At 45.9% G+C, this 23,323-nt stretch overlaps 1 protein-coding gene across 3 annotated transcripts in view; it reads left to right on the forward strand.

Moving 5' to 3' along the window:
• Positions 1-8,942: 8,942 nt before the first annotated feature.
• Positions 8,943-23,323, forward strand: part of FHDC1 (FH2 domain containing 1) — a 41,845-nt gene continuing 27,464 nt past the window's right edge. The window contains exons 1-3 of one of the 3 annotated variants that reach the window (XM_033403464.2): positions 10,076-10,413; positions 13,937-14,201; positions 14,909-15,532. In XM_033403464.2, the coding sequence (XP_033259355.1) occupies positions 14,987-15,532 (546 nt within the window). In that variant the 5' untranslated portion in view covers positions 10,076-10,413; positions 13,937-14,201; positions 14,909-14,986. Of the gene's footprint in view, positions 9,062-10,075; positions 10,414-13,936; positions 14,202-14,908; positions 15,533-23,323 lie in introns of those variants that run through there. The other 2 variants (XM_033403476.2, XM_004263675.3) reach the window with 2 other exon arrangements.

Consider the following 23,323-nt stretch of genomic DNA (forward strand, 5'->3'; position numbering starts at 1 on the left):
AAAATGACAAAAAACATACAAGGGAACTACCATAAGGTTGACAGCTGATTTCTCAGCAGAAACCCTACAAGCCAGAAGAGAGTGCCATGATATATTTTAACTGATGAAACAGAAGAACCTACAACCAAGATTACTCCACCCGGCAAGGATCTCATTCAGATTTGACAGAGAAATCAAAAGCTTTACAGACAAGCAAAAGCTAAAAGAATTCAGCACCATCAAACCAGCTCTAAAACAAATGCTAAAGGAACTTTTCTAAGTGGGAAACACAAGAGAAGAAAAGGACCTACAAAAACAAACCCAAACAATTAAGAAAATGGTAATAGGAGCATACATATTGATAATTACATTAAATATGAATGGATTAAATGCTCCAACCAAATGACACAGGATAGCTGAATGGATACAAAAAGAAGACCCATATATATGCTGTCTACAAGAGACCCACTTCAGACCTAGGGACACATACAGACTGAAAGTGAGGGGATGGAAAAAGATATTCTGTGCAAATGGAAATCAAAAGAAAGCTGGAGTAACAATACTCATATCAGATAAAATAGACTTTAAAATAAAGAATGTTACAAGAGACAAGGAAGGACACCACCTAATGATCAAGGGATCAGTCCAAGAAGAAGATACAACAATTATAAATATATATGCACCCAACATAGGAGCACCTCAATACGTAAGGCAACTGCTAACCACTATAAAACAGGATATCGACAGCAACATAATAATAGTGAGGGACTTTAACACCTCACTTACACCAATGGACAGATCATCCAAACAGAAAATTAATAATGAAACACAAGCTTGAAATGACACAATAGACCAGATAGATTTAATTGATATTTATAGGACATTCCATCCCAAAACAGCAGATTACACTTTCTTCTCAAGTGCACATGGAACATTCTCCAGGATAGATCACATTTTGGGTCACAAATCAAGCCTCAGTAAATTTAAGAAAAATGAAACCATGTCAAGCATCTTTTCTGACCACAACACTATGAGATTAGAAATCAATTACAACCAAAAAGAACGTAAAAACACAAACACATGGAGACTAAACAATACATTACTAAGTAACCAAGAGATCACTGAAGAAATCAAAGAGGAAATCAAAAAATGCCTAGAGACAAATGATGACAAAAACACGATGACCCAAAACCTATGGGATACAGCAAAACCAGTTCTCAGAGGGAAATTTATAGCAATACAAGCCTACCTCAATAAACAAGAAAAATCTCAAATAAACAATTTAACCTTACACTTAAAGGAACTAGAGAAAGAAGAACAGACAAAACCCAAAGTGAGCAGAAGAAAAGAAATCATAAAGGTCAGAGCAGAAAAAAATGAAATAGATCAAGGAAAACAATAGCAAAGATGAATAAAACTAAAAGCTGGTTCTTTGAGAAGATAAACAAAATTGATAAACCATTAGACAGACTCATAAAGAAAAAAAGGGAGAAGACTCAAATCAACAGAATCAGAAATGAAAAAGGAGAAGTAACAACTGACTCTGCAAAAATACAAAGGATCATGAGAGATTACTACAAGCAACTGTATGCCAATAAAATGGACAACCTGGAAGAAATGGACAAGTTCTTAGAAAGATATAACCTTCCAAGACTGAACCAGGAAGAACGAGAAAATATAAACAGACCTATCACAAGTAATGAAATTGAAACTGTGATGAAAAATCTTCCAGCAAACAAAAGCCCAGGACCAGATGACTTCACAGGTGAATTCTATCAAACATTTAGAGAAGAGCTAACACCTATCCTTTTCAAACTCTTCCAAAATATAGCAGAGGGAGGAACACTCCCAAACTCATTCTACGAGACCACCATCACCCTGATACCAAAACCAGACAAAGATGTCTCAAAGAAAGAAAATTACAGGCCAATATCGCTGATGAGCATACATGAAAAAATCCTCAACAAAATACTAGCAAACAGAATCCAATAGCACATTAAAAGGATCATACACCATAATCAAGTGGGGTTTATCCCAGGAATGCAAGGGTTCTTCAATATACACAAATCAATCACTGTGATAAACCATAATGACAGATTGAAGTATAAAAACCATATGATCATCTCAATAGATGCAGAGAAAGCTTTTGACAAAATTCAACACCCATTTATGATAAAAACCCTCCAGAAAGTAGGCATAGAGGGAACTTTCCTCAACATAATAAAGGCCATATATGACAAACCCACAGCCAACATCGTTCTCAATGGTGAAAAATTCAAACCATTTCCTCTAAGATCAGGAACAAGACATGGATGTCCACTCTCACCACTATTATTCAACATAGTTTTGGAAGTTTTAGACACAGCAATCAGAGAAGAAAAAGAAATAAAAGGAATCCATGTTGGAAAAGAAGAAGTAAAGCTGTCATTGTTTGCAGATGATATGATACTATACATAGAGAATCCTTAAGATGCTACCAGAAAACTACTAAAGCTAATTAGTGAATCTGGTAAAGTTTCAGGATACAAAATTAATGCACAGAAATCTCCTGCATTCCTATACACTATTGATGAAAAATCTGAAAGAGAAATTAAGGAAGCACTCCCATTTACCATTGCAACGAAGAGAATAAAATACCTAGGAATAAACCTACCTAAGGAGACAAAAGACCTGTATGCAGAAAACAGTAAGACACTAATGAAAGAAATTAAAGATGATACAAACAGATGGAGAGATATACCATGTTCTTGGATTGGAAGAATTAACATTGTGAAAATGACTATACTACCCAATGAAATCTACAGATTCAGTGCAATCCCTATCAAACTACCAATGGAATTTTTCACAGAACTAGAACAAAAACCTTCACGATTTGTATGGAAACACAAAAGACCCCGAATAGCCAAAGCAATCATGAGAAAGAGAAACAGAGCTGGAGGAATCAGGCTCCCAAACTTCAGACACTACTGCAAAGCTACAGTAATCAAGACAGTATAGTACTGTCACAAAACAGAAATATAGATCAGTGGAACAGGATAGAAAGCCCAGAGATAAACCCACGCACGTATGGTCACCTCATTTTTGATAAAGGAGGCAAGAATATACAAGGGAGAAAAGACAGCCTCTTCAATAAGTGGTGCTGGGAAAACTAGACAGCTATGTGTATAAGAATGAAATTAGAACACTCCCTAACACCATACACACAAATAAACTGAAAATGGATTAGAGACCTAAATGTAAGGCCAGACACTATAAAACTCTTAGAGGAAAACACAGGCAGAACACTCTGACATAAATCACAGCAGGATCCTTTTTGACCTACCTCCTAGAGAAATGGAAATAAAAACAAAAATAAACAAATGGAACTTAATGAAACTTCAAAGCTTTTGCACAGCAAAGGAAACCATAAACAAGATGCAAAGACAAAGAATGGGGAAAATATTTGCAAATGAAGCAACTGAGAAAGCATTAATCTCCTAAATTTACAAGCAGCTCATACAGCTCAATATCAAAAAAACACCCAATCCAAAAATGGGCAGAAGACCTAGATAGACATTTCTCCAAAGATATGCAGATTGCGAACAAACACATGAAAGGATGCTCAACATCACTAATCATTAGAGAAATGCAAATCAAAACTACAGTGAGGTTATCACCTCACACCAGTCAGAATGGCCATCATCAAAAAATCTACAAACAACAAATGCTGGAGAGGGTGTGGAGAAAAAGGAACCCTCTTACACTGTTGGTGGGAATGTGAATTGGTACAGCCACTATGGAGAACAGTATGGAGGTTCCTTAAAAAACTAAAAATAGGGCTTCCCTGGTGGTGCAGTGGTTGAGAGTCCACCTGCCGATGCAGGGCATGTGGGTTCATGCCCCAGTCCGGGAAGATCCCACATGCCGCGGAGTGGCTGGGCCCATGAGCCATGGTCGCTGAGCCTGCGCGTCCAGAGCATGTGCTCTACAACGGGAGAGGCCACAAGAGTGAGAGGCCCACGTACCACAAAAAACAAAAACTAAAACAAAAAAAACTAAAAGTAGAACTACCACATGACACAGCAATCCCACTCCTGGGTATATACCCTGAGAAAACCATAATTCAAAAAGAGTCATGTACCACAATGTTCATTGCAGCTCTATTTATGATAGCCAGGACATGGAAGCAACCTAAGTGTCCATCAACAGATGAATGGATAAAGAAGATATGGCACATATATACAATGGAATATTACTCAGCCATAAAAAAGAAATGAAATTGAGTTATTTGTAGTTAGGTGGATAGACCTAGAGTCTGTCATACAGAGTGAAGTAAGTCAGAAAGAGAAAAACAAATACCATATTCTAACACATATATATGGAATCTAAAAAAAAAAAAAACGTTCTGAAGAACCTAGGGGCAGGACAGGAATAAAGACGCAGACCTAGAGAATGGACTTGAGGACACAGGGAGGGGGAAAGGTAAGCTGGGCCGAAGTGAGAGAGTGGCATGGACATATATACACTACCAAATGTAAAACAGATAGCTAGTGGGAAGCAGCCACATAGCACAGGGAGATAAGCTCGGTGCTTTGTGACCACCTAGAGGGGTGGGATAGGGAGGGTGGGAGGGAGACGCAAGAGGGAGGGGATACGGGGATATATGTATATGTATAGCTGATTCACTTTGTTGTACAGCAGAAACTAACACACCATTGTAAAGCAATTATATTCCAATAAGGATGTTAAAAAAATAGAATAAAATAAAAAAATAAAAATGAGTTTGATGCCTCAATCCTATGCCAGAGGGGACTCGTTTCAGTGTGTCCACTGTGGTCCCCAGAGGGCCCATGAAGTCAGCTCATGGATTAGACTTACTCTTTGAGCAAATAAGCCTGTCTTAGAACTGTGAGGTCTTCTTTAGAATGCATCCTGGCATTTGCTTCATTTTGGTTTGGAAGTTTGTTTCATGGCTCCTAATGACAGATTCAAATCCAAAATGCTTGATGTAGGAGAAAATGAAAGCTTCTCAGGGCTGAGGAGGTGAAGCTGGAAGAAAGGAAATGAACTGGGCAAAGGAAATGGAGCAATCTGGAAGGGACAGCCTGGGGAGAGGGAGGAGCAAGCTGCAAACAGAATTCTTCAGTAGGGCTTGCAGCAGGCACCCAGGAGGCCACTCTGAGCCACTGGCACACTCCCAGGAGGTGTGGCTTGCTTGCAGGAGTGTGGGCTGCCCACTGACCAAGGCTCAGGAGCCCAGGACGTAGCAGCAACAGCCAGCTCCAAGCCACAAGCTCCAGGGCTGTGCTGACTTTGGGCGGCTTGGCTTCAGGAGTCTCTCCAGCCTTCCTTGCAGACAGGGTGGCTGGCAGGTTGCTGGGATACAGATGAATGGCGGGTCCTTTTTTTTTTTTTTTTTTTAGCATCTTTATTGGAGTATAATTGCTTTACAATGGTGTGTCAGTTTCTGCTGTATAACAAAGTGAGTTCAGCTATACATAAACATATATCCCCGTATCTCCTCCCTCTTGCGTCTCCCTCCCACCCTCCCTGTCCCACCCCTCTAGGTGGTCACAAAGCACCGAGCTGATCTCCCTGTGCTATGCGGCTGCTTCCCGCTAGCTCTCGATTTTACATTTGGTAGTGTATACTCCCAAGCACGATCTTAGGTGAGATGAAGGTGTGGCTCACAATTAATAAATGAAGAATAAATCGTCCTCTGGATTCGCAGCCTCCAATCCAATGCATCAGGATCTTGACTCTACATGAGAGCTGTGTTCTGCTCTATTCAAGTACTTCTTGGCCACCTCATATGCACAACACCGAAAAGAAGAATCAAAATAAGCATGTCACATTCAGAGGCAGCACACAATGCTGCTCGAGTGAAGTGGGAGGGAATCAAGATGGCAGAGTAAAAGGATGTGGATCTCACTTCCACCCGCAAATGCATCAAAAATACATCTACAGGGGCTTCCCTGGTGGCGCAGTGGTTGGGAGTCCTGCCAATGCAGGGGACGCGGGTTCGTGCCCGGTCCGGGAGGATGCCACATGCCGCGGAGCGGATAGGCCCGTGAGCCGTGGCCGCTGAGCCTGCGCGTCCGGAGCCTGTGCTCCGCAACGGGAGAGGTCACAACAGTGAGAGGCCCGCGTACCGCAAAAAAACACACAAAAACCATCTACAAACAGAGTGAAATGGGGCGCTTCACATCGTGGAGATGGAGGCATGCTGCTAGAGGCAGCCTTCCCCGTAGGCACCTACGTAATCTACAGAAGGCTTGAACAGGTGCGTAGTGTGATGAAATCAGACTTTTTTCTTTAAATTCATTTTATTTATTTTTGACAGCTTTGGGTCTTCGTTGCTGCGTGCGGGCTTTCTCTAGTTTCGCCGAGCGGGGGCTACTCTTCGTTGTGCTGTGTGGGCTTCTCACTGCAGTGGCTTCTCTTGTTGCGGAGCACGGGCTCCAGGCGTGCAAGCTTTAGTAGTTGTGGCACGCAGGCTCAGTAGTTGTGGCACACGGGCTTAGTTGCTCCGAGGCATGTGGGATCTTCCCGGACCAGGGCTCGAACTCGTGTCCCCTGCATTGGCAGGCGGATCCTTAACCACTGCACCCCCAGGGAAGCCCGAAATCAGACTTTTAAAAACACTGACCTGACAGCAGAGTAGGGAGAAGAGGGGAGAGGCAGAAAGATGGCTGAGGCAGTGGATGCACCAGTCCGATTTCACTTGTCTAAGCCAGACAACACAGAAGGTAGGGTTTCTAGGATGGTTGTGAGACTCAAGTGTGATGCCTGACACACAGCCAACAGCAAATGAACATCAGTTCCCCTTTCCTCTAATCAGGGCACGTGTAGTGACAGTGGATGTAAAGTACAGATGGAAGAGATCTTACTAGGGAAAGAGCAACAAATTTGGCAAATACTTGGATATAAAAAATGTAAAAGAGGAAAAGAACCCAAGGGAAAGCTGGGATTTCGAATTTTAAAAGTCAGGTCTTTAAGTAAGGGGTGCAGGCCGGAAGAGTAGTAGTTTTGAGAGACAGAGGAGTTGACTTTTGGACAATGAATTTGGACTTGAATCATTACAGGGACAATATGGATTCAAGAATCCCTGACATAGAGGTGAAATCAGAAGTGGGTTTACCTCGGAGCTCAAGTTTTCGTGCCTCTAACTTTCCTCAGACACTTGCAAAAGGGCGTAGCTGCTGTTGTGTTGGTATATAAGTTTTTATTGTTTTTCTTTTAAAAGCTCCCTCATGAGTTACACAAGCTTCAGGCCCCACAAAATCTGGGCGCCTTCAGGTTGAAGTCAGAAGGCAGTACCCATGGGATAATGGGAAATAAAGAGTTGGAAGAATCTGGTTACCGTCCTCAAAGGACAAGAAGGGTCAGCAGAGGAGGCAGAAGAGGCAGAGAGAAGGCCTGTAGGCCAGGATGCTGCAGGACATCAAAGGGCTGAGGGGCTGAGGACGGGTCACTGGACTTGACCCTTCAAAAAAGTGACTGATTTTAGAATGCACACTCAGTACATTGTAGGGAAGCCCAGGTTGGAGGGGGGCTTGACAAGCAGGAAGTGTGCAGTGGCTCGACTCCTCATCTGGCGAGACTGACATAAAAGAAAAGGAGAGGATGCCGTTAGCCCCTCACTTTGATATTCTGTAATTTAACTTTTGCCTGTGCAGTCAGTATTCCTTTGGGGTTAATATTAAGTCCCCGAGCATGGGGCTTTCTCTTTTACTACACTTCCCACTCCTTGAGATTTTCTGTGGTCTTAGTTGGATCTCCTTCTCTTGACGGTTAGCATCAGCCCGGTCCATGGCTAAAAAACGGGCTGTTGGTGGGCAGAATTTTGCTTTTTGTTGTTTGTTTGTTTTCAGTTTTTACCCTAATAGCTTCTCTTTTTCTATTCCTGTGGAGGTTGAGAATTCTGTCCTGTGAGTTCAGGGGCTGTGGACCAGCGTGGAGAGGCGGAAGTCATCAGGCTCCAGAGGCTGGATAAGCCCTGGTCTGTTAACTGGGAGCACAGAGCCAAAGGCAGCAATGACTTCATCCCCGCAGAGGGCGCCTCCCCACCCCTGCAGCTGATTTCAGATCAGTCGGTTCTCCGGGGATAGGTTTTCTTTGATTACTCGGTTCTCACTGCCTGGCATCATAAGTCACTTTGAAAAAAGATGCGATAAAACCATTCCCCGGTTTCCTCCTGTGAGGAGCCTTTCCCAGACAGCATCTGTTCATGTGATCAGTCCTGGAGTGGACTTTTTCTTTGATATATAACTGAAAGGTTTCTGTTACCATCATCATTGAGGAGATTAAAAAAAAAAAGAAAAAGAAAGAAAGAAGGAAAGAAAGAAAGAAAAGAAAAGTAACAAACTTGCAGGATGGTAGGTCCCAGGGAGAAGCTGACCTTTGGGAAGCTCCGGCCCGGCTGGGACTCGGCCACGCGAGCTGGGACAGTTCACCCAGATGCTGCCTCCTGCTCCAAGGAAAAACGAGTGTGTTGGGCAGAGGGTGGCCTGTGTGCGCGCGGGGTTTGAGCTGAGCGTGAATGAGTGTGCGTGTGCGCACATGTGTGTGCGCGCGCGTGTGCGCAGGAGAGGGTGTCGGGGAGGCTGCCGCAGAGGCTCCTTTGTGGAGCCACTTGCCAGTTCAGAGCCAGCTTGCCGCCTCCCCTGGCTGGTTCCACGAGGACACCTAGCTCTTCTTCACAGTCCGTACATCTCTGTCCCCCGCCGCCGCCCCTACTTTCCTCGGTGGCCGCCCCGCTCCAGCCTTCAGGTGCTGGCAGCTGCCTGCCGGGTGGCGGCTCCCAGGCCTCCGAGGCCCCGCGCAGGTGAAGGTGAGCGCCGCAGCGCCGATGTTGGCGCTCAAGGGTGGGAGGGAGGAAGGGCCGAGCTGGAAAGGGCGTGCTGCCCTTTGCAGCTGGCGCTGGGAGCAGCCTGGTCTGCAGCATTGTTACCTGAGGCAGCGGCCGCGCCCCGCCCCACGCCGCCCTGCCCCCTCGCGGCCCCGAGCAGCCCTGACTGCAGTGACCCAGGAGGAGGCGACGGCGCTGGGAGACCGCGGGCGGCGGGGAGAGAGGAGCGCGCGCTGGGAGCGCCGGCCGCGGGTGAGTGAGTCGCACGGCCCAGGCAGAGCGATCGCTGCTCGGGGGCACCCGGGGACCGAGCCTCCTCGGCTCCGGAGGGCCGGGGGCGGGGATCCGTCAGAACCGAGGGCTGTGGCACTGAATCTCGGCTGCCTTCGAGCCTCACCGGGAAGGCTGGGGAGGTTTGAGCTCCCCCGACTTTGACGGCTGCACTCCCTGGGCCGCAGAGGACAGCCATCCGTCCTTTGAGGGGAAGACGCGCGCGTCTGGACCAGCTAGGTCCCGGGCCGCCTCCGGGTTAAACTTGGGCCGGCTGATTTAGCTTTAGCTGCCAGGACTTTTGGCTAAACTGAGCTCCCACTTGATCCCAGCCCGTCCAAGAGCGAGCAACTGGGGGCGCCCGCGCCGGGTCCCTGGCCAGCAGGGGAGCCACGACTTGCCCCTCCTGACTGTGGTGCGGGGCTGGCCAGGACCGCGTCCGGGTGATACGGACCGAGGACAAGGCGGTACTCGCTCTGGCACGTTCGCTCTGCCCGTGCGAAGTTCAGCTTAGAAGTTGAGCCCTGCGCTTGTGGAAGTTTAGGGAGGAAGTGGGTGGGCTGGCGGGTCACCTCCAGCCTCTTTAGTGCCCCAGCTCGGGGACACCGGGCTCTCGGTTTAATCCTCCGACCAAACACCAGGAGTCTCCCCTCTGTGTTTTTCTCGCCGGCTCTTCCCCTCTCCTTTTGGCTGCTCCGCACTGCGGCCGTGAGGCTCTCTCCCCCCTGCGCTCGGGACCCGGACCCCAGACGTGGGGAGGTGTCGCCGCGGAGGTTCGAGGAGGGGGCGGAGCCCGCAAACTGGGAGATCCCCCTTTCGCTTCAAGCACAGTGACACCTTCCCTAGTGAGCCCCCCACTCCGCTCGGAGGAGCCAGGTTCGGCGGCCCCCGCGAAGGGGGCGGGGCCTCGGGGATCCGCGGGGGAGGCGGGGGCCCTCGAGGCGAGGGGCGGGGCCGGCGATCCCTGCGGGGCTCCGGGAGGGGCGAGCTAGTGCGGCTGCCGCTCCACTAAGCTTCTGCCTGAGGACGCGCGCGCGCTCGGTGCCCGCGGGAGGTAGAGGGTTCCGCCGTGCCCCGGCGTCCGCCCCGTGGACCCGCGTGTCCTCGCGCGGCGGGCGGCGGCCCCTCCCCGGCGCGCGCCTCGGCCCCGCCGCAGAGCCTACGCGGCGCGTGTGGGCGTCTGTCTGGGCCGCGCACCGGCGCCCGCTCTCTCACTCCTTCCGCACCCGCCCAGATAAGGACGCGCTGGGGCTGGCGGCCCGCGGACTCCCCGGGGACTCGGACGGACGCGGTGCCCTCCGAGCCTTTCGTGCGGCCGAGCCTGTGGCGCTTTGGTGAGTGGCTGGGGCGGGACGCGGGCCGAGGGTTGGGGGCGGAAGGACGCGGTGGACCGCCCGCCACTTCAGAGACCTAGGGCGTCCAGACTCTGCGAAAGAAATCGGGCCCCCGGTGTCCCCCACGCCGAGTTTCTTCAGGACCCAGGAGTCCGTTTTCAAACAGCTGTTTGCACAGAAACTGCGCCTGCTGTTCGGCCGTCTGTGACCCCCCTCTCGTCTCCTGACCCACAGTTGTCTTCCTGGAATGAGTCGCGAGCGCTTCCTTTCCTCTCTAGAGCATCCTTTGGCACCCGTTTGCTTTGTTTGGGGACATTGAGAGAAGCTGAAAATGCACATTCAGAAACAGGCGTTTTTTCCTCTGCTCCCAGGGTGTTGCGCTCGGGGGCATCTGTGGATTGTTTATGTTGTGCGGCGGCAGATTAAACGCGCGGACTGGAAACATCTTGGGTCCTTCCACTGCTGGCGAGAGTGCCAAGGTGAAGAGCTGGATGTTGCCAGCTCTGGTTTGACTGTGGGGTTGACGTGCTGTGTTCAATAATCCAGAAAGATTTTGAAAGATAGGTGGTTGGGGAGGAGCCTGTTCCCAGTGAGTTGGTGGAGAGCAAAAACTCCATATTTAAAAATGGCCTGTCCCTTCCCCACCCTCTCTTCTCCCCCCAATAAAATAGGGCCGTGTGTTCCTCTGCCTCTCCTCCACACCCGGCTTGCTCTGCCCCCGTTTGTCATCAGAAGGGTGTGGGCCAGCCTTTCCTGATCCCACCTCATCTGTGACACATGTCAGGAATCAAGGGGGAAAGGTTTTTCTGGTGTGGCGTTTACTTCTGATTATTGCTGACCGGCTGAGCAACCGTTTTTCAGGAGAGCTCTGAGCCCTAAACGGGCTTTCAGAAACGTGTTTTCCTCCTAAATACACTGTGAAATTAAGCATACTTTACTCTTTTCTTGCTCCCACCCACTCCCTTGAAGAGAATAGAGCTTCAACGATGTTTCTGACACCACGAGCAAAGTAATCCTGGCTATTTAGGCAAGAGAGTTTAGGAGGGGCCCCCTTATTCTCCTTCTCATTCTAAGACTTTTTGCTTGCTGATCAGCTAAAGGCTAGGTACATGGCCACAGCATCCCCTTATTAAAAATCCACACAGTTGGGAGATGCTCAGCTGAGCTAGTAGCCTCCCCAGGAGGGGCCTTCACGGGGACTTACCCCCAATGGGTCATGATTAGCACCCAGGGGACTCAAAGAGAAGTTCTCATCTTCAGAGACTTACTGTGACAGCTGTACAGTTTACTCAGGGCTGGTCATTTGTCAACCTTAGCAGCCGTCCCCCCTGCTGCTGCTGAGGTCCCCAACCTGTAGGTGAGATGTTAAATACAAGCCTGTCTCTGTTTGCCCTGGGGAGATTGATGGGACACTTGACATTTTCCAGATACAGCCTAAGGCTAATTCCATTGTCCTTGCCGGCGACTGCCCGCTGTGTGAAACAGCCGTCTTTGGGGCTGCTGCATCACCTATGTTCTCCTAGCATATTTGGAGAGTATGCGTTTGCATCTTTACTGCAGACAGTACCATAGTAAATCGAATATTCTTTGTGTATCCTCTGTTTTAACATCTCGTGAGACTGTGGAAAGGGTTAGAATGTGTGTCTGCACTCTCTTTTTCCTGCCATCTCTTTGACATTGGAAATCCTGGCCCAAGGGGGAAACCCTATCAAAGCCCTATTGAGGCTTGTAGTAAAAGCATTAGCATCTTAGCTAATCATTGCTGGAGAACTCATTCATTAGAAGCTGTTGGGGGCCTAGGATCCTTGTATGTTACCCTGGGAAAAAATTAGCCAGACAACATACCAGGAACAATGTTGTAAATTTTCTTTTGTTCCTTTAACTTTCTAAAATGACATTCTTTCTTAAGACGTGACAGTGGTTAGAATCCTGCTGATGCATAGCTAACGTGTGTCACTTTTCACTTTGACAAGCTTTAATCTGGTACTTCCTCTGCAAAACAGACGATACTCAAAAGGACTCACATGCTTTGGGGCTTTGGTATTAGAAGATGGTGTTGCACGACCTCCGAGGGCATAGTCTCTTTCACTTTTTCTTAGTATCTCTACATTTGCTCTGTGAGGTTTAATGGCACAGCTGTGCATATACTAATGCAGCACTGAATGAGTTATTGCTCTCTAGGTTGGAGACTTTTTTAGTTTATCACCGTTCTTAACAGAGACAATCTATAAACAAGTCAGCGTATCTGGAACTGGAGGTGAATTGGAGGATTAGCAATTCTTCAATACATGAGATATTTCATGTACAGAAGTATTTTAAAATATGTAAGGATAAACTGCCAAGATTACCTGTACAGTCTTGAGAAAAGAAGAGTTCAGATCTAACTATAAACTGTAATTGACAGTGAGTCATGTGCTTTAGGGATGCCAACTATGAAAGCAGCCTAGTTATGCCCCTAATGATAATTATGAAAACTCCTTTTAAAAGCTAGTTGCATCTCAAGTGAGCTGTAAGTTGACTTGGAGAAATATTTTCAGTTTTACTTTCTAAAACATTATCCCATGATAACACTGCACAGCACTGCGAATGTACTTAATGCCACTGATGTACACTTAAAAGCGGTTAAAATGCTAAAAAAAAAAATTATCCAGTAAATAGTTGGAAATGCTATTTTCTACCCATACGTAATTTCCAGAACTTAAATATTTAAATGTTTCATAAAAACATGTGTTCTTGTAATGTAGAGATAACAATATACTATCACTGAGTATTGAAAAGGGACAGAGCTCACAAACCTAGTAACTTAGGAAGCAGAGAATGGAAATATTAAAGGTATGATTCTAGTAGCCAAGGGTAACCTAGCATTTTACCTATAAACCCAATACATATTTTAAAGCAAATGTAGTGCCTGTGAAAATAAAGAGAAATCGTATGTACCTGTGACACCAGTTGTTAATAATGGCTAACTATGTACCATCTTGGTAAGGGTGTACACATATGAGCTCATTTATTCTCATACAAACCAATGGAATGGTATATGCTTATAGTATAGAGGAGGATGCTGAAACATAGGTTAGATAAACTACCTCACCCCAGGTTGCACACCTAAAGAAGTAGCAGAACTGGGATCTGAGGAAAAGCAGTCTGTTCTTGGAGTCTCTCCTCTTACTCCCAAGGCAGTCCTGCCTTTTGTGTATGATTCTGTGTAAAAGATTTAATAATATTTGAATTAGTGATATCAGACCATTTACTCCTGTAGAATTCTGCATTGTGTGCTGAAGATGTGTAACTATGAGCTTTGAACAGTAATGTTGTAGAAAGCTAATTCCTCTCAGAAGTCCAGTGTAAAAAGCCCCTCCACATGACCCGTTATGACCTAGATGAAACAGCCCCCTTTTCACACACCCGAATAGTTGGGGTGCTCATTCCACAAGCCTACACGGGGCCCCGTGTTCTACATCTCCACTTACCTGTCCTCACAGCTGAAGACCTGTAGTTATTTTGACCCCTGTTTTCACTTCAGGTCCACAACAAATGAACAAAAACGAATATTTAAAGGTCAATAAAAACACAAGCCACCAAGATAAGTCAGTGACCGAGTGGATAAGGGGTAGCCGTGTGGCAGGAGTGATTCGGGCAGCATCCCCTTGTGTGTGTGTGTCTCCTCTGCTGGTAGCGTCACAGAAGAAGCAGAAGAGGCACTGAGAAGTTCTGGTGGTTTCCAGAGAGTTAAGCTCCAGGGAGCTTAACCAGAACCCAAAACGATCGCATCGGAAGTGACGGTGGAGGTCAGTGCCAACCTCCTGATTTTACAAGTGAGAAACTCCAAATCTAGTGAGGCAAAATGGCTTTTCTAAAATTGTAAGCAGTAAAGCTTGATTTAGAGCTGGAACCTTTTATCTTCGTGTCCGGCGTTCTTTTCTCTATTTGCGAGGGAGCAGAATCACCAAGTGTAGGGAGAAGACGATGGCACTGACTCCAGGGGAAGGAGTTTGGCAATTATTTTATCATCCCCAAATGCCCTGCCTATTATGTGCAAGGTGGAGGATGCCCTTTGACCCACTAATGGGTAGGGGACATGTCCGTACTGGAAAAAGACAGAGTCACTAGGGCTGCAGCCATTTGGGTAATTTCCCCAGGGGTTGGGGATCCACTGCCCAAAGAAAACGAGCCAGTTAATGAACAAGTAGCTTGTTCAGAAAGTGAGCAGTACTTGCTGAACCTATTGCGGGTTCTTGGTAAATATGTGCTTTATTGATGAATGGAAGGTTTCCAGGTTGGATTTATTGCCGCTGCTTTGGCAGCATTTCCAGGTAGTAAAATTTGGTCCCCATTTAGAAAAGTATTAGTCCCTTTTAGTTCTCTTTTGGATGTGTGGCCCCTCATTGATTTTAATATCCAACTACTCTGGGAGGACTGGCACTGGCCTCGGAAGGGAGTCGCTAGTATAGCAATGTTTTCCTGCACTGGTTTTAAAGTTGTTTTATCTTTGCAGGTTTGGAAGATGACACACAACGCAGTTGCCTTTGCTCTGGCGGCAGACTAGCGGGCGGAAAAGTATGACACAAATTTGATGTCGGTGTCTGCTTGTCTGCTTCCCCAAGGTCAAGAAATTATCTCCTTAGAAGGCAACAGTACTATGCACGTTATGAATTGTGTCTCCTTGGTCAGTGATAAAGGAAATGGGAATATTGCCACGACAGCTGGATTCATGATTGGGCAAACGCCGCCACCACCACCTCCTCCTCTACCCCCTCCACCTCCACCATGCCCATACTCAGGGAAAGGGTTTCCTCCCCCTCCCCCTCCCCCTCCACTGCCTGGGGGGCCTCCGGTCCCCCCTCCCCCCCCAGGACTACCCCCAACCTCTCACCTGAACGGCTACAGCCACCTCGGTAAGAAAAAGCGGATAAGGAGCTTTTTTTGGAAAACCATTCCAGAGGAGCAAGTTCGTGGCAAAACCAACATCTGGACCTTGGCAGCCAGGGAGCAGCATCACTACCAAATTGATACAAAGAGCGTCGAGGAGCTGTTTGGGCAGCAAGAAAATACCACCAAGTCTTCCCCTTCTGGGCGAGGAGGGCCTTTAAATTCGTCCTTCAGGGAGGGCAGAGAAGAGGTAAGAATGGTCCACGGAGGGATGGTTCTCCCCACACTGCACTGTTTTGTGTTTGGGGACGTGTGTACATTTCAAAACCTGCTAGAATCACTGAGAAATAAGATAATGCAAGTGAACGTGCTTTGGAAATGATGAGCTTGAGCTGAGTAGCAAAAAAGTGTGAGAGGCATGCGAGCCGTATCCTGGCAGACATCCCAGAGGATGGTGACCTCATGCGGGGAACATGCTATCCGGAGGCCTCGCTCCTGGCCTCCGGGCAGCACCTTGCCTCCAGCACATCTGCCTGGTTTCCCCTGGTGGAGCAATTCTGCTGAAGCCCAGTATTATGAGTCGCCATTGAAACAAGAACCTGAGCTCCTGAACTCAGTTACCTGAGATTAACTGGAGGTTTCTGAGACAAAGTGCCTTTTATTTAATAACATCATTAAATAGTGTACATCCTTAGACTTTTATCTTTATTTTTCCCTCCAGCTTTCGTTCCACAAGTGTTGTGAGGTGGCCTTCGTTCTTCGGATCTCTGAATTAAGTGTTGGCCATTGTGGAACAGATTCCAGAGAGCCAAAGCATAAAGCTATTTTCAGATAGACTTTCTGCAAAGCACATTTCCAGTGAACAGGAACTGTGTTACTTTGAGGAAAATATAAAGCTAGCAAGTTAGGACTTCCCTAGAGGTCCAGTGGTTAAGACTTCGCCTTCCAACGCAGGGGGTGCGGGTTCGATCCCTGGTCGGGGAGCTAAGATCCCACGTGCCTTGTGGCCAAAAAGCCAAAACAAAAAAAGAACAGAAGCAATATTGTAACAAACTCAATAAAGACTTTAAAAATGGTCCACATCGAAAAAATCTTTAAAAAAAATACAATAAAGCTAGCAAGTTATAAGAAGGTAAGTGAAAGCATGGCTTCAGAGCTACAGGTCACCGAACATCATAGAAACTGAGTAAAAAATTACATTTCTAAGTACTCTCTGGTTAGAAACATGAAAGTAAATTAAGAAACCTGTATTTGCTAGAAGAAATAATTAGGAAACCGGGGTTAAAAGAAAAGAAAGCTGTCCCCCCACCACAAAAAAAGGGGGGGGGGCAACAGAAATGCATCATTTTTTAATCTGTTGTAAAGGAGCAGAGAAAATAGGTCAAAGATAGAGCTGACTAGATAAGAGCGTGGGCAGGCAGGGCTCTGGAATGAAGTAGCAGCTCTCTGCATTATTGAATTCTTGAGCTGACAGTATTGACCTCTTTTCTCTGTCTGGCTCAGGAATTCACTTGGGGGCCCTTGAAGCTGGCGGGATGGTCCCCCGTTGAAATAGCCAAGAGTCTATTTATTATAAAATGTGGAGAATCCTAGGACTAGAATTAGGCGTAAGCTGTGAGATGATTTGTGAGGAAGTCTTCAGGACATCCTCAGTGCCCTCCTGTGCCGAACCTGGCCTTCCCTGCTCTTTCCTTTATGCAAAGGCCTTTGATTTCTCAGTGCATCCTTTCAGTATCAGAAGGAGCAAGAAGTCATTTCCTTAGTACACTGGCCTCTGCCCCAGCTTCCAGCAGAGGCTCCTTGCTGGGCAGTAGGTCATGCTCACCAGTGTTTCCTAGCTCTACTTACTGGCCTTGAAGCATTTTAAAGGAAAGAGTGGATGGGTGCGTGGAGACGGAGGTCATGTCTCAGGAAAGCCCCTGTCACACACAGAAGGGGGTCTGGCTTGATCACGCTCCTGGGGAGGCAGCTGACCAGGTTAGAATGGGCAGTGTCCTTTATAAACTGGGGACGTTTATTTGGCCGGTGATAGTTCAGGGGGCTGTGTGGAACTTGCTGCTTTATGTTAGTGACTTCAAGAGGGGTTAAGACCCACTGATGGAAGGAAGTGGCAGGGTGTGTGGCATCTTTTCCCACCTATGGCAGAAGCAGAGAAGTCCATTTCTTAGGCCAGATCTAAAATTCAGGTAAAAAGAATCTTTCTTTTTGCCTCTCTCCACCCTAGGTACATTTCTTTACTCTTTTTGTTTGTTTTTCTTTAACTTTAAAAAAAGAAAAAACCTGAAACTGAACAATTATTTTTTAAACGGTGGTAAAATATATATAACATAACATTCACCCTCTTAACAATTTGTAAGCGTACAGTTCAGTGGCACAGAAACATCCACGTTGTTGGAAGGCTGCCATCACTATCCATCCACAGAATCCTCTGCATCTCGCAAACTGAAACGCTGTTCCCCATTCCCCCCCTCCCCCCAGCCCCTGGAAGCCACCCTTCTACTTTCTGTCTCTATGAACCTGAGTACTCTAGGTACCTCACACAGTATCTGTCTTTTTTTTTTTTTTTTAAAGGAACCATTTAAGAGTTTCAGAAGAGTTGTTTTTTTTTTTTGGCCACGTGGCATGTGGAATCTTAGCTCCCTAACCAGGGATCGAACCCACACCCCCTGCATTGGAAGAGCAGAGTCTTAACCACTAGACCATCAGGGAAGTCCCAGTATTTGTCTTCTTGTGACTGGACTGTTTTACTCAGCATAATGTCCTAAAGGTTCATCCATGTTGTAGCATGTACCAGAATTTTAAGGCTGAATAATATTCCATTGTATGTATATACCACATCTTGTTTATCCAGTCATTTGTTGATGGACACTTGGGTTGCTTCCACCTTTTGGCTTTTGTGAATAATGCTGCTATGAATGGTGGGTGTGCAGATATCTTTAACACATGTAGGTTCTAATCTGCGAGATAGCAGTCTAGAAAGAAAAATTAAACTGCCATGACTGTGTATCATAAGATAATCTAACTCTTCAACTTCTCAGTACTCAGGTAGGATAAGTAGTGTAGGTGGATGGATTTAAGGGAAGATAGATAATATTGTCACATCACAGAGGGTTACCCAGAATTAGTTTCCATTTTTCATGCTATCTCCAACATGGCTTGAAGTATTATATATACTTTTTTTTTTTTGGTAAAAGACTATAGTACATGCCGTTTTCTTCCCTCATTAGATTTTCTTTAAAGAAGTTACAGTGCAGCAGAATGATAGTCTAACATGGACCAGTAATAAATCTTCCAATTCACTCTGTAGAAAGTAGAGTCCAGGGTTGAAACTGTGTGGACTGGAGAATACATACACATAGCGTGTTTGGCTGAGGGACCCATCCTGAGCCTGGAAACGTGGCCTTCCCATCTGCTGCCACACAGCTCATAATTCTGAAGCCTCAGACATGCCACGGATCAGATTATGTTCCCTTGAAATGTAATAACCTCCTACAGAAATGGCCTGCCATTATGAGGTTGGCTCCGGCTTTAAAGGACCTGTAAAGCACTACAAATAAGTTCCGTTATACTACGAAGGAAGAAGTTACTGGGAGACAGGGAAGAGCTGGGTTTGGGAATGGCTGAATTTAGGTAGAACAACATCTAAAATAGTAAGTTAGAACATGTAGTAAAGGGGGAAGTGGTTTTGTCTCTTTGCTAGACAAAAATTAACTTGAAGAAGCTACAGATGTTACAATAATAAACTTTAGTAAAGTAATTAGAAATAACAAAGGGTATTACTGGGGATAATAATAAAGAGGTTCAACTCAAACTCCACCTTCTTTTCCGAGTTTGGTGATCTCACGTTTGAGAAGCCCCCATCCATCTGTTAGCACTGCTCTTCAGCCCCTCAGAGCTGGTTAGTTGGGGCTACCCTTGTCTCCCTACAGAATCTGAAATGCTCTCAAGGCAAGGACAGCCCTAGCCATTTGGTATCCTCCAAAGAAAGTAAACTGAACTGACAGAACTGAACCAAGGGAGCAAAGAGGCTATCTTATAAGGTATCACTATGATAAGTCAAAATAGGGGTTCACGGAGAAAACACAATAATATGAATAGGGTCTAAGGACATAATGTGAAACCTGGTGACTATAGTTGATAACACTGTATTCTGTAATTGAAATTTGCTAAAAGAGTAGAAATTAATTGTTCTCACCAAAAAATAAATAAATAAATAAGTAAATATGTGAGGTGATGGAGGGAATGTATACAAGTATATAGTGTAAACATATATCAGATCACCGTGATGTGCACCTTGAATATCTTACAGTTTTATGTGTCAATTATACCTCCATAAAACTGAAATTTAAAAATGAAAAAGAAAATGCAAACATTGAAACACTTGAGGTCATTCACTGTGGTGTCTGTGGTAATATTACAATTAGTGTTAGTTAATTATCCCACATAAGAAATAATAAAAATTGCTTATTAGAAAAAGAGAGGACAGGAAAGAGAGAGGAAGGAAGGAAGATTGGTTTTTCTAAGTTTATGAAAAGTAATGTTATTCTCCCACACAGTAATTCAGGTATCAGTCATTCTTTGTCAACTTTTGTTATGGTCCCAGAATGTTCTAGAATTCTGAGACATGCTCAGTTGAGAACTATAGAACTAGGTAGAGTATTTGAAAGGGAAAAAAAAGCTTCAACTGGACTATCATTTTTTTCCTCAGAGCTGGGGGAGGGACATTACCCAATGAATAGCCAACCAAAAATTTAAAAAGAATGAAAAACCATCAGAACCCAAAAGCTAAGTCTATATTAGTGGATACAGGAAGATTTTTTAAATATTGCTTTTCAGATCTGACATAGGATTGAAATAACTACTATTTAGTGTTACTTAAGTAGGTAAGGAAGCCTCCTTTGACAAACTGAAGCTAAAGTGATTTAAGAATTTCTTCTTCCACCTTAAGGACATTACGCTAAATTAAATAAACCAGTCACCAAAGGACAAATACTGTATGATTTCACTTATATGAAGTACCCAGAGTAGTCCGATTTACGGAGACAGAAAGTAGAATGGTGGCTGCCAGGGGGTGGGGAGGGGAAGTGGGGAGTTAGTGTTTAATGGGGACAGCGTTTCAGTTTTGCAAGATGAAGGGTTCTGGAGGCGGATGGTGGTGATGATTCCACAACAGTGTGAATGTACCTATTGCCACTGAACTGTACACTTAAAAACTGTTAAGATGGTAACTGTTATGTGTATTTTACCACAACTAAAAAAGAAAAGTTCCTTCTTCCTTTAACGAATAGGGGAGGCAGATTTTGTGGTGGATGGATGAGAGTGCAAGAATTGCAGAAGAAAAGGAGGAGAGCTTATATGGAGGTTTGAACAGGTGGGGCTGGGGGTGTAGCCATTCACATGCTTCCCTGAGCACGCAGCACTGCTGTTTCAGTGCCTCAGAGGGATCTGAACAGCCCCACCGCCTGGCAGCCTGTGGGGAGACTGTTACGAGAGCGGGTGGGACGTCTTTGCCGTGGATGAGCTGAGCACATCTCCTGACGTCTTTGCTCCCCTCTTCACCAGGGATGGCGTAACTCTTGGGTGGGCCTTTAATGGGACAGGCCATGAGCTCTGTACGTGCTGAGTACACCTGCCTCAGCAGGCCTGCGGTGTCCAGAAGAGTAGGTACGGATTAATTGAACTGGTGGGGAGGGAGGGGCCAGGTCAGTTCACCCCTGTTCCCAGGGTTGTTTGTCTCCACCTATGCAGTCCGCGAGGAGTGCGCTCCTGGGAGTGACTCAAAAGCACCTCTAGCTGCACACGCTTGGGCGTCTGAACTGCCGGCAAGCCTTTGGGAAGTAAGATAAGCTAATTTACACATGTAGTGATAACCCTCTTTAAAGGACTGTGTAATAACACCGCTTTAGAAGGCCGAGTGTGATGCCCTCTGAGAGGAGACTGCCCGTGCACTGGGCAGAGCTGAGGATGCCCGGAGAGAAGGGCACTGTCCCTGCCCTTATCAACTGTCTCATTTTCCTGTGGTTTGGAGGAGGCGCTGGGCTTTGTTTTCCCCCTTACGCTGCTCAGCGATGGCCAGCCCAGGTTTTCCCTTAGGAGTATTGCTGGATTCCCTTAAATTAGTGACCAGTTTCCTCGCTGGTGACACAGCTGCTGCCCCAGGCGTGGCCCCCTGTGCTCCCCGCGGCCTGAGCTCCACTCCCTGCCTGAGCTCCACTCCCGGCGGCCGTCTCAGCTGGTGAGAACGTGAGTCCTGGCCTTCGTCCCACAGATACAGCTCTGGGGTCACCAAGGGCCTCGGCCAGGCCCCGTGGATGGCTCTCTGCAGGTCTGCCCCCATTCCCAGAGAAGCATCCCAATGTGTATACTGGGCTGGTGGGGAACCTTCCCTACTTCTCTGTTCTCCTATATCTGCAGCAATATTGAAAGTCACAGGAACTAGAGTGAACAGGAACCAGAGAGACCCTGGGGCATTTCAGTTCAGTATTGCTTTGGGGAAGGTATAAAATGACATCTCTGAGGCTCAGTTTCCTTATCTGTCAAATAGGAACAATAATAGTAATTTCTCCACCACTTTTCCAAGCAATAATAGCTATGGATCTAGGCTGAGGATACAGAGTCCCAGAGGGTTGAGGGGTGAAGAGGATGAGGGTGGGGCTTGGGTGTGGAGGCGGAGAGGGTGCTGCTGTCAAGGGTTAAATGTAGCAGGAGGTGGTAATTTAATGAAAAAATATAAAAAGTTTTTCCCCCATTCTGGATAGAAGTGAGTGCAGAGAAAGCTCTTCGGATATATGTATACATATAGCCAGGTCAATGCACATGCTCCTACTTTGTAATTTGTGAATTATAATAAGCACATAGTTTCTGTCTTAAATTTAGATTCCTCTCTTTGGTAAAAGCTTTCCTCTTAAAGGATGTTAAGTTTGACAGGTTTTATTCTCACCCTTTCTTTCCCCTCTCCTCTCCCCTCCCTTTACACTGAACTTGAACTGTAATCCGTGGGTAGGATTCCAACAAGGAGCCTGTCCTTTTAGCTTGGGAGTTTAGTTTATGGCTGGCAGGTGATTGTGTTAACATGAAATAAACCCCTAGGACAGTAAATAATGTGATTGTTTAAGATTAGTCTTCAAAAGAAGGCAACCACACTCTTGTAAAAATTTAACCTTCTAGCCAGGAAGTCCCATTAACTTTGGTTAACAGACTTGTTGCCTCTTATAAACTTAGAAGCAGGCCCGGAGATCAGGAATTTAATCTGAAACCTGATTCTTTTTTGTTCACAGTGTATCACATACTTTTGCAAAGAAAGAGCCTTATACCAACATTCCTATTTCGCTGGTCTCCCTTTTCCAAAAAACAAATGGGGAAAATTGCGGACTTTTAAGGTTATCTTTCTTCCATGTATCCTGGATATTTACTTCCAAAGAAATGGCTTCTGTATTTAACAATACCCACCCCCTGAAAAAAGATTCTGTCTAAATTTTAGTCTGATAAAACCCTTCCAAATTATTACAGTAGTTCTCCCTTTTCTGCGGGGGATACGTTCCAGGACCCCCAGAGGATGCCTGAAACCGTGGATAGTACCAAACCCTATATACGCAGATGGTCCCATGATGGTTCAACTTAAGATTTTTCTCCTTTATGATGGTGTGAGAGCAATAGGCATACAGTAGAAGCCGTTCTTGGAATTTTGAGTTTTGATCTTTCCCCACTAGCCATTTGCGGTACAGCCCTTCTTGTGATGCTGGGGCAATGGTGGTGCAGCAGCTCCCATCAGCCATGCGATCACAAGGGCAAACAATCGATACACTGACAGACATTCTGTTTTCCACTTTCAGTACAGTATCCCATTAATTACATGAGATGTTCCACACTTTATTATAAAATAGGCTTTGTGTTAGATGATTTTGCCTAACTGTAGGCTAATGTAAAGGTTCTGAACACGTTTAAAGTAGGCTGGGCTAAGCTGTGATGTTTGGTAGATTAGGTGTATTAAATGCATTTTTCAGTATTTTCAATTTATGGTGGGTTTATCTGGACATAAGTC

The sequence above is a fragment of the Orcinus orca genome, chromosome 4 (assembly GCF_937001465.1).
Source record: "Orcinus orca chromosome 4, mOrcOrc1.1, whole genome shotgun sequence".
Classification (NCBI taxonomy): domain Eukaryota; kingdom Metazoa; phylum Chordata; class Mammalia; order Artiodactyla; family Delphinidae; genus Orcinus; species Orcinus orca.